This window comes from Bombus vancouverensis, chromosome 1 (assembly GCF_051014615.1).
Source record: "Bombus vancouverensis nearcticus chromosome 1, iyBomVanc1_principal, whole genome shotgun sequence".
In the NCBI taxonomy this organism is placed as follows: Eukaryota; Metazoa; Arthropoda; class Insecta; order Hymenoptera; family Apidae; genus Bombus; species Bombus vancouverensis.
In genome coordinates, this window is record NC_134911.1 from 15,777,318 (window position 1) to 15,794,405 (window position 17,088).

At 46.5% G+C, this 17,088-nt stretch overlaps 1 protein-coding gene across 2 annotated transcripts in view; it reads right to left on the reverse strand.

Moving 5' to 3' along the window:
• Positions 1-218: 218 nt before the first annotated feature.
• The window catches only part of mirr (iroquois-class homeodomain protein mirror), a 35,274-nt gene continuing 18,404 nt past the window's right edge, over positions 219-17,088 (reverse strand). For both annotated transcript variants that reach the window (XM_033327582.2, XM_076621057.1), the window contains 4 exons: positions 16,481-16,972; positions 13,910-14,022; positions 2,812-3,116; positions 219-2,664 (listed from right to left, as the gene is read on the reverse strand). In XM_033327582.2, coding sequence (XP_033183473.1) covers positions 1,742-2,664; positions 2,812-3,116; positions 13,910-14,022; positions 16,481-16,972 — 1,833 coding nt within the window. In that variant the 3' untranslated portion in view covers positions 219-1,741. The remainder of the gene's footprint in view (positions 2,665-2,811; positions 3,117-13,909; positions 14,023-16,480; positions 16,973-17,088) is intronic.

A 17,088-nucleotide genomic window follows, 5' to 3' on the forward strand; every position in this document is an offset into this window, starting at 1 on the left:
GTATGCAGCTTTGGTAAGTTTAAAGTGAATTATCGGCAAGAAATTATGTAACGGTATCTGCAAAACTGCTCACCTTTCGCTGATATACCTGGAAGTATCCTTCGTAGTTTCTTCTCACAGATCAAGACAGCAATAGGGGATCGAATGATCGATCGAAGGTACAAGGGATGGATGGGTAGATAGGGAGGAAGAATGACGAAGGCTTTGAGACGTGTTGTTTTTTTTTTTTTATAATGATTCGTTTATTGCGAAAGGACACAGTCTGCAAGCTATCTGCCAATGTGGCATCAACGAGCTCGCGTGAAATTTTGGACACGAATGACTAAAAGGTGATGGCGATCGTTCACTCTCGACATGACATGATATGTTGACAGTCGCTGCGCCCTGCGGCTGTCGCGTCTCGTTTAACGAGAACACCACGAACCTCCGACGTAGTATCTCCGAGTACATTCGTATTTTTCCCTTTATTTTTCTGGAAAAGCTGGACACACACACCACCCTGTGTCGCGAACAGATCGGAGCGCGACACAAGTTCCAGGTTCTGTCAGATTACGGGCGGAGTCGGGCGTGTTCGACGATAGAGCGTCGCTTGCGAAATCGACCGAAACAAAAAAAGTCGGAGATAGGAAACGAATAGAAGAAAAAATAAAGGGGAAAGAAGAAAGAAAGAAAGAAAGAAAAACGCGTAGCGAACGATGCGTCGTCGATTATTATTATCACGATCTGCGACGGTTTCTCCAGGATTCGTCGTCGCGCTAAAGCGCTCTCGAGCAATAAATAAATAATACTTACGTACGGAGAAACTCAGGCGCAAGACGCACGCTTTCAACGTGGTTTTCCTCGCACGGGTTGTGCTCCTCCGTAATCTGTCACAGTTAATCAACGATCTATACCCCGTCATGATCGACCGAGTTGACGTGAATCGATAATGTTATAATAAACATCGCGATAACAATAATAATAATCCATAATAATAATAATAATCATAATAATAATAATAATCGTCTTCGTCGTTAGTATGAATTATGATCTCCAATATTATAATAATAATATCGTACCTACTCTACATACAATACATACACTGGCCGGACGCTCTCTACTGGGCCCTCTCTACTATTTACAAACGCATAAATAATTATTAATTATTATCGTGTATTTATATATATAGTATTCTTTATGTATAATATTACTGCATAGTAGACACGCCTAGGATAGTGTATCTTTTTTCTTCGTATTTTTTTGTCTTATTTTCCTTTTAAACCGCGATTAGCTGCGCTGCTGCTCTACGGAAGAGTTAAACGAGCCTACACCATTCCATCTTTCCATCTTTTTTTTCATCTTTCATCGATCGATTTCCAACCTTTCTTTCTCTGCTGTCCCGTTCTTGCTGCGGACAGAAGAAAAATTCGCGACGAAGGACGAGAGAAAATAGGAATCAAGGAGAGAGGGGCAGGATATACCAAAGGACCGAGGGAAGCGAAAGGAATCCAAAAGGAGAAGAAGATAATGTGAGAGAGACAGAGACTAGGAACGGTGGAGAGAGATCAGGGACTTGAGGGGCAGTACATATCATGTATCTCGTTCCGACGTTCTTCGTTCAGTTACTGTACACTAATTACAAGAATGTAGTCTCTGATTATTATTGTCATACACACCACACAACGCGCGAACGGCTGCGCGGCGAACCGTCCCTCGAAACTTCGATTAATAGTAATTAGTCCATCGTCCCCGCGCATGGCAATCACACTCGCCCCGGTGACTTGAGCTCCTGCGTAGACGGCAGGCTTCCGCTCGGATGGGGCGACAGATCGGACCCACCGGAGGACGTCGTTGACGACGACGAGGGAGACAAGCCTGAAGTCGCGGTGGTCAGAAGCACGCCGCCTCCACCGGGGACACCGCTAGCCCCGTTGATCGAGAAAGATTTAACATTACCACTCGCTGACACAGCCGACGCGGAGGTCGTCAGTATACTGGGAGCCGTGGAAGGAGGCATCACCCCACTCAGACCGCCCAAGGTTCTCGAATAAGTTTCCAACAAGGCCATATCTCCGGATCCAAGGTGAGAAGCACCGTAGAGGTTTCGGTAGAAATCCGGGTGCCGAACGAACTGCGTTCCCGAGTGCATAGCTGGATGAAGAGGATGATGAGGTGGCAAACGACTCGCCAGAGGGCTCACCAGCTTTCCGCCACCGCCACCTCCACCTGCGACTCCACCACCACCTCCGCCGCTTCCGCTATAAGGAGACGAGAGACCAGTCATTGCGGTCGGTGTAGGACTCTGTTGTTCACCGTCCTTGCTCGCCATGTCGGCCAAAGACCAGATCCTCGGTTTCGTAGTGACTCCACTGCCCGTAGACGACGCGGTCGTGGTCGGTGGAAGATGACTACTAGGCGGTGTGCTTTCCGGGGAAGGATGGCGCAGCAGTCGACCATGAGACGACGCAAGATACGCGGGATGCTGAAGCTGTAATGGATGCCTAGGCTCTCTCTGATCGTATAGGCACTCCGGGCTATCTGGACCGCTATCTGCTCGCGACTCGCTCCATTCGCTCTCGGTTCTACCTTGGACACCGGTGGACCCACCGCTAGTGCCAAGAGAGTCCATCCGATGGGCCGGTCGTTCTCCGTCCTCGCTTGATCCGGTACCCGAATCCTTTGAGTCTGTGGCAGAGAATAGGATTTGTCTTTGGGCAATGAAAGGGAAAAGGATTGTCGGGAGACGACGCGTTTTGTTGGGAGTAAGAAAGGAATGTATAGAATCGATGAAAAGGTGGAGAAAGGTAGGCGGATGTTTGCCGTGGTTCTTACCTAGCCGGTCTTTCTCGTCCACGCTTTTTCTTCCGCTATCGTCGTCGTCGTTGTTGTTGTCCTCGTCCTCGACCCTATTCCTCGGCTCCCATGTCATCTTGTTCTCTTTCTTCAAACGTCTCCGCGCATTCGCGAACCACGTAGACACCTGAGTCAGAGTCATCTTCGTGATAATGGCCAGCATGATTTTCTCGCCCTTTGTTGGATACGGATTCTTCTTATGATCGTTCAACCAAGCCTTTAACGTACTCGTCGTTTCCCGCGTCGCGTTTTTTCGTCTGGCGCCATTTAGATCCATCCCATAACTGAAACAGATCAAAGTAGGCGGCTGTTCAGTATCAAAGCCCACCGTCTTGTCCCCGTTTCGCGTTAAACTTTCAGCTTTCCTTTCCGAAAGATCAGTGATGTCCTCCTGTAAAATCGAGAAACGTATACGGGATTAAACACGTTCCACCGGCCAATACTAAAAGAGGCAACGAGTCGAACGAAGTCTTTAACAGGAGCCACTCGTTCATCTTTTTATTAAATTCTTCGACATCGGTCGCTTTCATCGTCGTACGATGCACGTAACCCGGATGTAAGGCGGTCGAGAACGTACATAGGTCGCGATACGTTATACGAGTGAGTTGGATAACAGAGACACATTGCGGGGAAGAGAGAAACCGGAGGAGGAGGAGAAACGTAGAAGAAGAAGAAGAAGAAGAAGAAGAAGAAGAAGGCAAAGCCTCCGGTGGAAGCTCGTGTCGGGAAACTTATCCAATCGTGAGGCTCGTTACGCCTCCCCCCAGAGCTCGGTATAAAAGTCCGAGTCCTGCTCGGTTAGAGGAACGATATAAGCGGGTAGCTACTACTTTCATCCCGAGAGCAGATCTCTATCTAACGGTTTAAGCTCCTTCCTTCCATCGCGGTCGTAGTGGAGTGGAGTGGAAAGGAGCGTAGCAAGAGAGAAAGAGAACACGATTCGTTTCGTCTCACCCTTCGGCGCGCCTCGCCCAGACCGTCCGGAGCGACCGACCCCCTGGGATCCCATTACTAAAAGACTAACCCTTATCAAAGATTAAACTTCGGTATAACTGCTGAATCGACGGGATCGAAATTAAATTTTCCAGCGGCGAGCACGGCTGGGAGATGCTTACTCCCTTCTTCTTTTTCCTTCTTTGCTCGGCTCTTGGCCTTTTTCCTTGTTCCACCCCTTGCGACATCTCGACATCTTTTCCGACGTTGCGGTCTTCCGCCCTGTGTTTCTTTATTTTCTCTCCTCTGACGTAAACGGATGAATATATTTTCTTAAGAGTTTTAACGTATCTTTTTTCTTTTCTAAGGACATAGAATTGGATAAAATTTAGGAAATTTCTACCCACGCAAAATTCACCCTCGGCGCAAAAATACGAAACGACGAGATACCGTTAGCCGAAATCCCAATAGACTCGACACGGAAGCGCACCTTCGTCGACGGCGATGCCCCGTGACGGGCAACCGCCATTATTGAGCTTTATTTTCACCCTCTTTCGTTCCAGCGAGCTGGGAAGAAAATACGGGGGAAGAAGAGAGGCAGGCGTGTGTGGACGCGCGACTGACGTGTCGACGGATCGAGCGGGTTGGGGAGATGGTCGCGACGGGATGAGATGGGAAATTAATAAAACTGTCACTTATCTGCCCCTCCCCGGGGCAGGGCTACACGCGCTATCTGCCGTCTCTTCTGTCTTCCTTTCGCCCCTATCTTTCCGTGCCGATTGTGTTTTCACTTCGCGGCCCCATCTGTCTCTCTCTTCCACCGCTGTACCGAAGTCTGTACGCGGGATTCGCAGCAGCTGAAACGAGGCGCTAAACATTTCAATTTGACATCGCAGCCGCCTCCGCGAGAGTGTAGATGTAACGTGGTGGTTCGCGAGCGCGCGCACTCGTACACGCGCGTTTCTCCCAGGATACGCTCTATCCTCTTTGTTCTCTAGGCTATCATATCCTACGTTCTGTTCTATCCTATCCATCCGGCAAAAGCGTCGAGGGTCGAAGGCTCGTACACGCGCGCAAAGAGAGCGAAAGAGTGGAGACGGCAAACGGGAGAAGCAGGAAGAGACGGAGGAGGAGAGAAGGAGGCGAGAGAGGTGGGCCATGGCACGGCGCGGCGTACCGGTGATACAGAGAGGAGCAGGAAGATAGAAAAGTGGCGAGAGAAAGAGAGGCGAGGATGGCTTAACTCCGGTCTGTTTGCGAGGAGCAAATGGCGTTCTGCAGTTATTTTAAAATTCAGCCGGTGGCAGGGGGTGCGGATCGGATTAAAAAATCAGAGTGGAAGCTTGTTTCTCATGATAACAGCCAGCCGCCCCCGAGAGCGGGAACTGCTGCTGCTTTCTACCGATTCCGTCTCCCTGCCAGCTACTGCCAACCCCCCGCGGTTGTCGAGCTTCTATCTCTCCGCCTCTTCCGCGTCCATTCGTCTCTCTCTTCCACATTTCGTTTCTCTGTTTCCTTTTCCTCTTGTGCGCCAGAGCGCTCCAACTTTTTCCATCTCTTTCCACACGACGCGACGCGACGCGACGCGACGCCTCGCTTCTCTGTAACGCTTCTCTTCCAATCTGTCTCTCGCTCGGCCTCCGGTATCGCCATACAACCATCGCGAACGCATACACCAAAGGGCATTTCGTCGACCGCTTTAAATACGGCCGCTGCATGCGCGCCAAGCCGTTCTCCCGTTCCCGCATATAGAGACGTGTCGTGTATATCTATATACAAATCGTATTATATACGCGTATATAGGCACAGCTATGATCGTACGTGCGAGCCAGATCGGCCTCTTTCCTCTTCTCGCGCGCCAGGGGTTGATCGCATCAACTGCTTGTTTCCATGGCGATTGCTAATCGGCCCGTCCTTTGCTTCCCGTTTCAACGTCGCGCCTTTGTTCACGTTCCTCGCACCCGCCCGGGGGTTAACGCGTCAAGCTACAGGCAATCTGCCTCCAGAGGTCCCAATAACTTTATCCGGTTCTTTCCCTACCGCTCAGCTGCCTATAAATACTCCATTTATGCTTTTTAGTACTGTCACTTTCTTCTATTAAATAACTGACACGTTTGAATATCCTTTCTGTCTGTTAATTATAGATAGGTATATCGAGATAAAGACTGAGTGATTGAAAAGGAAAGTAATCGAATCCGAAGTAGCAATAACTCTACGATAACGGAATTGGTCTTCACCCTTCCAATTCTCCGGACACGAAGATACAACACCACCCCTTAAAGAAACGGTTCGAGCGAATCAACCATTAAAGCCCGCTGAAACAGCCATTTTTCGCGACCCTCGGCCGCACGGCGGTTAACGTAAACGCGTTTGTCATGGCGTAGCTTTTAAGAGGGATAAGAACGGGGGTGAGTGACCATGGCCAGCTCGAAACGAGGCAGGTGTGCGGGCTCGACCGACTCCGCCCCTCGTTACCGCTCGTAACTAGGGGTGATATCCGACTTCTTTTTTCCCTCTCTGTCGTTCTCACGCTACCACCACTATCCCCCTTTTCCCACTCTTAGAATCTATACCCTCGACACACACCTTTCACAGGTATGGTTCCGCGGGCTCCGCGGTCTTTATCAACGCGAAAATGCAGCCATTTCGGTGACGGCGCCATCTTCCCTTGGTAGATACGTGTATGCACGCATACCGCGTCCCTTCGCACGCGTTCACTCACCTAGAAGGAAGTACCTGCCTCATGGTCGAGCTTCGGTTTAATCAACCGCGAAGCCACGCCAACCTTCTGCGGCCCCTTTTCATCCGTCTCTACCTCCGATTCATGGTCGGCTAGAATATCGCGACAATTAGATACATGTACGGTGTGTGTTCGAGTGGACAGCTTTGAACGCTTTCACTTCTTCCTTTTTTGATATCTTTTATAGTAAATATTTTTTACAGTAATCGATTGTCCACAGGTAAGCTGTGAGTCCTCTACGTATCAAGCAAAACCTTTCAAATATTCCACCTAAAACCTGATCGCCTAACATTGTCAAAAAAATTCTGTCATATTTCTTCCAAGCTCGGAAGAACAAAAAAAAAAAAAAAAGATTAAACGTGGGAATGTAAAAATATGGACATAACTGGTTCGCGGAGGGTTCTCGTCAGAGTTGGGGAATTTTTAAAAGAATAGGAATGGAATTGCTTTAAATTTCCATCGTGAACCGACGATGAGACTGCTTCGATCGATGCACGATCGAACCAAAGACGGATAAAAGGTAGAAGACGACGACGATGATTCTCTCCTGGCGGTTTATACAACGAACGCACCTACCGTGTACCGATGTCGTCGCGTTAAGTTCTCAGAAGCGCTTCGCAGACTTGCAACACGTCGCGTTGAAGTTTTGCGAACGTGGTGACAGTCGGTTGTTCCACATCCAACTTTATTACCAGTTGCTCGCAACGTGACAGATCGATCGTAAACCCGGCGGTGCGCGCGTGTGCACGCACGTGTGAACGTGCGTTGAGAAACCTGGCAGAAGAGGTAAGTGCACCCACACGCGGACACGACTAACTCTCACGACGAAGATTATACAATCTCACTCTCACTCCCTTTCTCCGTCTCCATTGTACGTGCAACCGAGTTTATATAAAATGATACACGGTTCGCTACTTTGTCATACGATCGTTTAAATCCATCACGAAGCACACACCGCCCCGTAGGAGCCACGATTAAAGTCACTCGCCGCTGAATTATCGTCGACCGAGATTACTCGGCAGCGCGGCGCTCTGTTATGGCTAACTCGCGAAAATTTACAAAAGCCAAACGACTCGGAGCTGCGAGTTCCAGCGGCTACACGCTCGTATGTCTCGTTCTACCGTTACACCGCTGCACGAGTCTTTAACGCTCGATAAAGAACACGCTGAGTCGAGTATGTAATTTGTGTCTGAAATGTAACCAGCTACCCTTTAGGTAAAAGGACACGCTCTTCTGTAAAACATTAATTCATTCCACGCGTCTACGAACCTCGAAAAATTTCCACGCTTAACATTTTACAACTCACTCAACTGTGTTCCTTACATACATATACATATATATACCTTTGATACTCGAAACAACCTATACGTTTGCACAATTTGCAAGCGTTTTAGAATTGTACGGGGAGCCGTGTTGGCAGGTACTCAAAGAATTGATTAATCGATCGACCTATAAATCTTTAAAACGACTCTTTCCTCATAGCATGAAGCATGCACGGATGACCTTTCGACACGCGTCATTCGTAAAGCAACGTTCACCTGGATGCTCGTTCTCGCGAGGAGAATATCGGTAGAAGGGGTGCGGCCCGGTCATTAAATCCAAGTCGACCGCTCGACAGGCCTAATCTGCGTCCATTAAGGCTAATGAGAAAAGCGCGGAGGCGCGGCTGCGAGACGACGACGCGCTGTCATCTGCACGTCGAAGTTTCAAGAAGAGAAGGAGGGACGCGGTGGCATGTCCCCGCTAACGAAAAACGCGTGTCGGTGACTTTTCACCGGCGCAACCCTTGCGAGGCAAAAACCACCCTCTAGGACTAAAACCGGGTCATTAAACGGCCGTACATCATCGGGGGACGTGACACGTCCTGAAACGCCGCGCGTGGGGCCCGCACTCATTAACTTTGGGATATTCCCGGTTTCTGTCGGATCCGAGGACGGTTTGACGACCGAACGAGTCCTCCGGGAACGCTATAGACGAGAATGAATTTGTCCTTTTGTACGATTGGTGCTGGAAGATCGATCGGGAGGGTCTTGGCTCTGGAGTAGCAGGTTTGAGATGAGAAATTGGGGATTTGAAAAATATGTGCAATGTTACAGGTGTTGGAATGATAGAAGAGATTCGAGTCATGGAAATTCGATCACAATCGACCGTAAGTTCCCGATATACGTAGAATAAATGATAGACTAGTATCAATTTGGATCTGGAGCTAAGCTAGGTAGACATTTTAGAAAACAAGATTATACAAATTTCAATATGTAGACACGCGAGTAGGCACTGTTGCGCGTTCTACGTAGATAGGAGAACGATCGATGAACAACCTTGTTAGACGACTAACCGTTAGGATGAATCAGATGCGCGGCATGATTCGATGTAATTCTATTGCGAGAGCGAAGACGGCAAATATTTGGCGGGGCTTTCAGAAAGGGTTGGCAATATACTCGCGACGTAAATCAAATAAGCGATCTTATCGTCGAAACGTACACCGCTTGTTGGCAACGCTAAATGGTCTTAGATAGGATCGACGTTCGTATCGTTCTAGGTTTAGTAAATAATGCACGGACAATATCCTTTCGATACAAAACTCTCGGTCCGTAAAGGTATGAAACGACGGAAAACGTTTCACAATCGTGCAACGAAGGGACCTTTCGGTATAAAAACTCCCTTTAATCTTATCAAATTCGTGGGAAACAGTGCTGGATATCGAAGGAAATGAATTCGCCTAAGAGCCAATTTCTGTCATGAACAAATATACGATCCCTCGGTAATAATTCGTCAAACAATCACACTCCTCTACTGACCGAAATTGATATATGAGGATTTAGGGTTAGATTTGATATGTATCAATGGTATAATGTTTCTAGATAACGAATGAATATATATGTGTCTCATTTCCTTTTAAGTTACAATAGATATGTAGATTGATACATTAAATATTTAGTTCCTACGTAAAGTTTCTCTAATTCCGAGAAATACTTTCATCTTGATATGTATTCCTAACTTACGAGTAATTATCATATTTGTATACTTATCTACGAAATCCATGAAAACGGTGGATTAGAAAAATTATGTAAATCAAATTAAAGGAAAGGAAACAACCATAGAAAATTCCTAATAAATCTCTAACTTCCAATGCCATGAAGCTTCCACTAAGAAGAACTTTTAGAAAACAGAAAATAAACTTCGCGATTTTTCGCACTCTCAGCTTCCTTCATTTGTTTCCTATACAAAATCTTGAACTAGATGCTCGCACCAAACATAGATTCCCCCAACTATCCGTGAAAGAAATGGGTTCGCGCACCTGTTCGCCGAGGAAAAGGCGACGACGACCGGGCGAGCGGCGATTAAGATTCGCGGATCGTCGCGACGTCCTTAAACGCGCTCGAGGCCCGAAGCGCGTGCCGACACATCGGTCGTTGTACGGACACACTTAATAATACGTGTCGTCGATCGAGGGACGCGACGCGAAACGGGAGGAAGCCGAAGCCGGACATAGGAGCAGCCTATGTAAGCGCGGCCTGTGTTCGTACAACCAGTGACTGCGCTACCCACTGGCCGCTTGTTTCTTATTGTTTACCCTATATGTCCCCGGAAGCAGGGCCAATCCGCCGGAAAGACGAGACCGTTAACCCACACGATCCCAAGACCTCGCGGCCGTGCATGCCAACTCTTTATTATTGGCTTTTTGTATGCTTATGTTAAACGGTCGACGAAGCGCGCGCCCTGGCATAATGTGCTCTGCGATCCTCGCCACCTCGTCGATTTTTACGTGACTGCTTCTCGATCCTTTCTCTTCGCTGCTATATCCTTATCCTTCTTTTCTTTCTCCTCTTATCGAGTACGTTAGAAAACGTTGCAAAATTGCGACGAGTTACTAGAATAGCCGAAAAAGGATTCGCCGATGAGAAACTTCGTAGAGACCGATAAAAGTCGAAGTAGAGTAAAATCTAGATCTCTCAGAAACCAAACTGATCTTTGCTTTTTACGATCGTCTCAATTGAAGGGTCATATACGGGATTGATGTTCAATCCTCAAGTTTCGCCTCCGATACATAGCATAGTTGAGTAAATAATCGTTTACACAAAAAGAACCTGTGAACACGTCGCTATCTTATTAACCAGCGCAAAAAGAAGCAGACTTAATACCGGTACACGGTGTACTGATAAAAGTTCTGCGTTACGTAAGTAGCGGTCGAACATCGAACGAGCATTATCGATGCGACAATTGTTACTCAGCTGTTATTAGCGTCATCGAGCTTGAGTTTCTTCGCGACATAGAAACGTGCGTGCGTGGGAAAAAGCATTGATAAATGTCGTGTGGTCAGGTCGATCCTCGTTGAACGTTGACTGGTACGCTCTAACGACGTTGAAAACTTTGTATCGAAGCATAACATGCAAAAATAAATCTCGTGCCGTGGCTTTTATTACAACGTTTCGAGAAAAAAGACTTCGATAACGTATCGAGTCCACAGCGACGAATAGACTGGCGTACGTGTGTGTAGGAAAAATGCAAGGAAAATAACGACTATCGAATATATGTATACCGATATTTTTGGCCGATGGATAATCCGTTGGCAACGAGATACGAACTTCTGGTGTCTACGACAATGCGTCCAAGTAGAAAAACGTGGCAATTAACATGTTTAACTCGAGTAGAAATTAATTGCGAAGTGTAGGTAGAAATTAGCCTTGTTTGTTAACGATATAGCGTCGTTAATACGTTGAATTATTCCATGTTTCAACGACGGTGCAAGCGTTCCGTCCACCGAAAGAAAATTGATTTCAATAATATCGTGTTAAATTTGAATTCGATTGCTCGGGCAAGCGAGTACCGTGTGTCGAGGTAATCAAATCGCTGCTCGATATCTTCACCTATCGATACATCGTTTGCATTAATCAACGTATTCCTCGAGCAAGTGTCCGCTGAAGAACCGAACGAAGAAACAGTGGTCTGTGTATCAGTTCATAACCGCTTATCTTGACAAATGGAATTACGGTCGCGAGAAATTGAGACAAATCGTGCAACACGACGTATCAATCAATTCCGCGGGAAATTTAAACACTTGTATTTCCAACAAGTTGTGTCAATATAATTAGCTCATCGTATCTCCGATCGAATCGATCGATTCTCCCTTCTTTTTTCGATCGATAAAATCAATTAACATACCCCGAATAAATGAATTGGCACCGTAATGAGAATCAGACACAACTATCGTGATTATATTATTGTACAAAAATTTGCAATTAAATACATCTGCGATCTTCGCAAAATATATGCACGTACTAAATACATACGTATTACGTAATTTCTGTATCGTATATTTTCAGGTTTGTTTCTTCACTTCGTCCGTATAATCGTGACTGTTAAATGTCATTTACTAATAGCTAATGAAATTTCGAAATGTTTCTTGCAACACACATAATACATTCGTAAAAGGTATCTGCAAATGTTCGAATACTTTCGTCAGTCCGTGTACGATCAAAGGTAAAAAAGACTAGATTGTTCGACGTCGATCACTGACAACGGATCTCGAAGCCGGCAGGTGCATCCCCGGATCTTCCGGTAATTGTTATCGCGGCGAGGAGTTGCGGTTCCGGTGTGGACCGGCGCGGTAGGTCTCCGTAAAGGAAGACCCGGTGCGCGAACCGACTAGACCGAATGGATGCTAAGCAAGCTGTAGTACCCGATCGCTTCCTTGCATACGAAGCAGTCTCCGCCGGAAGTGCGTCACGCGGCAGTATAGATTCCACGAGGTGAGACCGGCGCGTAGAACGACGTCGTTGACTCGTCACCGGGTCGTCGGATACGTGACCGCGGGTCGCGTTTCTCCGGATCAGATCGAAATAACTGATACGCGCCGGATGTTTTATCATTTGCAACATTATCGCGACATAATACGTCAAATGTAATATGTATATACTATAAAATTCGCACGCAGAGATATCGTCAGTTTATATCCTCGTTTCTATATCCTCTTCTGAGAACCACTGTTTCAGTATTTCTTTGTGTTCGTACATAACTCTTCGGTAAATTATGTGTTACTTTATACGGAATAATTCTTCGCAACGATCTTGTAAAGAACTAATAAACTACTCGCCCATTACTGGCTACAATATCGCTTTCCCATATTCTCATTGTTTACAATCATCGATCTCATTAGCAAGTCGTAAAAGCGAGCTTACAAATCGGTTCGAGTGTCACAGTTTGGCATCTCTATGTACATAAATTCCATGGCGGGGACGCGACGATAACGATAGCGCGATATCAGCTGAAGACAGAAACGAGAAAAGGACGGAGAAAGGGGAAGGAAAAATTGAAAAATCCCGGTGACGTCGAGAAGAAGGCCGGAAACGTAGATAGACCGATTAATCATCGACAGAGTTCGCTTGGTCCACCTCTCTGTGCCATGCGTCTCCAAAGGCAAGCACTCCGAATATTTATAATCTTGCCCTGCGCAGATAATACGATTCCGATTTATCAGGCGGGCAAGACCTTTCACCGATCGCATCGTGACACGCGTTGACCGATTCCAGCGCCAAGCGCGAGAATAAAAACGCCCAAGGCGACAGTCCCGGGTCAACGGAGCGCTAATTTATTGGAATGTTTATGTGGTTCTCTGGCGCGTTATCGGGAACGCGCGCGCGAGAACGCGTCGACATCCCGACCAAAGCTGACTCGCGTGAACGCACGTCGGAGTAAAGCAAGACTTCTTCTCTCTTTCTTCTCCTATATTGTCGAGATTTCGTGTGAGAGAACAGGAGCGTATTGGAGATTCGACTTGCTCGCTCGAAAGACAATTGAGATAATTTTCAAGTGGCAGGAAAACTTTCCGCGCGGGTGACGTCGCTCGGTTTCTTCGGCGGTTAATTAACACGAGAGCACGCACGTTCGATTTGCGTTGAAGCATTTGGAGAAAGGTATATTATTCTTAGTGGTCATATCGTACGAACGTACTGCTATCTGCTCGGCCGAGTCGTATTTCTGTACCGACACCGTGTTATCGTTTCGCGCCACTTTTTCCAAGAGCGTGCAACTGAAAATAATTATACAGTTACCCGTTCCGGCTTCGAAAATGTTCGTCGACGGTTATGCCGAGTTTCCAGCGAATCGAGGGAGATTTAGTACGCGACTGTCTTTATCACCGCGTGAAATATATGGTGGTACTTTGGAAAGCCTCCACTCGTACGTTCTCCGTGGAGAGTTCGTTGCTTTAAATACGCGGTATTTCTTTCCGAATTGTCCATAAACGTTATCCCCTAATTGTCCAAAGCGATATGCGCCATTTAGAATTTGGGAAGAATATTACCTTCTCGAGGAGAAAGCGTAGATTTCTTTTATTCTCGTCTTTATTACCCTTCGCAGGGAAATCCGAAAAATCGATGTAGGAGAAATATTTCGAAAACTCACCCGTTGTACGGGTAGGTGGCGAAAGCGGCATCGTAAGGATGGTACACTGATGGATAAGGCCACGCTGCCGCGGCTCCTGCTCCAAGATTTTCCTTCAGATCGAGGCTAGCAGCCTGCAAGTAAAGCAATTATACTTGTTAATAACGTGTGGCAACGCCTCGCATGAGTAATTAACGCAACTAAAAAAGACCAATTCTTCGATGCGTGATTCGAGTCGTGATTCGTTCCAATCTGGAACGCATGCCCAATTGCAAAACGAACGGAACATAGTGGTACTATCTTTCGATGTAGAAATGCCGCTGGCCGATATCGTGTATCTTCCACTCGTGGAAGTCGACTAAAAAATCACGTGTATCACAGAACGTGTCCCAAAATGGAATTCTGTCAACGTTAAAACGTTCCTTTTAATTCTCAATTATGCTTATACTACTGGATCCTGGTACAAAAAAAAAGCATCTAACCAGTTTAACCAGCGGAAGTATCCACTTTTTTTTAAGGACGTGGCGGTTAATCGGCGCCTTCACGATCGATCTTCAATTCATCGACGATAATGAGAAAAATAGCTGGCAAAGCAGCGATAACAGTAATTAGAATCGATGTGTGCCGTTATTGTTTGTTTCTGTAACCCATAACCCCGATGGTTTGACTTCGTATACCAGCCGCATTTAAACCTCCATCAACCGGTAGAATAATAGAACCATAGAATTCTTCTCGCCCTTCGTTCCCCCTTCTGATTCCAAACGATTCGTTGTTCTTCTCCCCGACTTTTTCATATGCATTAGTCTTGCATTAACGACATTAATTATACATCGTGTTCGAACTGCGTAGCCATCGTTGGATTGGCGTAATTAGCACTCGAAAATAACGGGCGGTTCGAGTTCCTTGACCTAGGAAATTCACGCGCCCAATGTCGCGTTTATTTGAGACTCTTTGAAAACGTTGCTGCTCGACCCATGGAATTTCATGTGCTTAAACTGAACTTAAAAGCAAAGGAGATCTAGATTTCCGACGCACATGAATATTCTAAAACACAAACGTTTTGTCGTACATTGATAACGCTAATTTTCGCTCGTGACAATATTTTTCTTTTATTTTCATTTTAGCCCATCTTACTAACGTTTTACCGATATCTTCTATCGTAAATCTTACAAATGTTTCACGATTGTTGTAATATTTGCTTGTTCGAAACCTTCCAATTTCCTTTTCTACGGTTGTATTGACGAAAATATAAATACGTATAAAAATCGACCATCTGTTGTGTAAGTTTGAAATCAGTCACGAAGCAACTAGGAAATCACGATCGAAACGAACGATCTCATTAAAAACGGTGCTCGATAGGTGCAAGTAGAAGAGTCTCGAGAACATTAGCCACGAAGGTACCTCGAGTACGTGGTTCCGCGCAACCTGTGTGTGCAATCTGCTGCTCGGTTACGACGAGAGGCCACACTCTTATGCGCTTACCCCTTAAGCTCGATCATAAAGAGCGACGATAACAGGCCGGCCACGGCGACGGCTCGAACACGACAGTGTTCCACTGTTACGACAGGACGGATTCATAAATTTACGCTTCGCAGCTATTTTCTCCGTGTATGCGCTTTGTGTGTGGTCCGATAACCTCTCTCGGTCGGACGAATACACGCGATTGCCGATCCAAAGTCGCTATGCTTCTTCTCTCCTCCCATGCTCGCCTATATTAACATCACACTGTCCGGGATCTTTCGCTGCGATAACATCTCGATTATCGTTGAACGCTTCGCGAACGTGCATGCCAAATGAAAGCATCTTTCTTTCTCTCTCTCTCCTACCATTGGCGAAGAAAAACTTGCACGAGATTCGATATACGTTTACAATCCAACGCGTATAGTATCGTCGCGAGTTGGTCAATCCACGAGTTCGTTATCTCTCCGATGAAACTAGCGGTGATGTAAGATAAGCGGTAGATTCGTACGAACAATATTTTAACGAAGGTTAGACGCTGGTAGAAATTTATATTCTGGTAAGAAAAAGAAAAGAAACAAAGGATGAGAGGAAATATATAGTAAAAGATCAAGAAAATGTCGGCGATTGGGACTGATTACATTGATAGTAACGAAGACAAGAAGATCTTCGAACTGCCGTGGATGCAATGAAACGAACTTTTAAGGTTGGTGGTTGAAAGGGATGAAAAGCTGGTCGTATGAACATCGAGCGCGACGTTTATTGCGCGAGAACAGTCGCTCGAGCCGTGATAGCATAATTAAACAATGCAGGGTGAAATCGGGAAAGTACGCACCAGTGAATGGATGGAGTACAGAGAATAATTTTACCCGATTGCCGATTTTGTACAATTCTCAGCTCTGTTATTCACCCATTGATATCCATTGTCACAAATAGTACTGGTAAAAATCATCTCGATTTCCTTTGTTTTAATAGATCCTTCGTTAAAACAAAAAAAAAAAAATAAAAAATGATAGAATTCTGTCATTCTCCATAAATTTTTAATTCTATAAAAAAATAATTTCAAACTTTGCCTAACTTAATACAAATAATAATCTTCAATGAAAAAAAAGAAAAAGATCTAAATCTACTCACCGTAGGCGTGTAAAAAGGTGCCTGTTCGGCCCCGAGGGGCGGAAAATAGGCTGCCATGCCCTCGGAGGCGGCGGCGGCCGCCGCTGCCGCGTACGGTGCGCTGTACATGGAGAGCGCAGCAGGTAGCGCACCCAGGCGTTGATAACCGCCGAGAATCTCGTACTGACAGGAGCAGACGGTTTGACCCGTGAGCGGATCCGTGAAAATGGGTCTTCCGGTGTCGCAACACCGTCCGGTCGGCGTTGGGCCGCCGGTCGTCGGTGGCGGATGACCCTGCGACGGGCTGACCGACGTGGTTGGGCTACCTGGCGGCCTAACCACCGCGCTGGTCACCGCCATCCTCGCGTTCGATAGACCGGCAGCTACGCCCAGGGGATGATTCGTGGTGGTGCCCGCTACGCTGACCAGCGACGAACCGCCTGCGCTCAGGATCGTACCGGAGACCGGCGAGGCCGCAGAGGACGTCAGCGACGAGCTCACTGTCACAGGACACTGGTACAACAGATAGCATAATTTTTGATAAGATTGTATAATATATACGTAGTGTGTGATAGTATTATACAGATTACATAGATATATTTAGAAGAAATAAAAGGATGGTCGAGAAA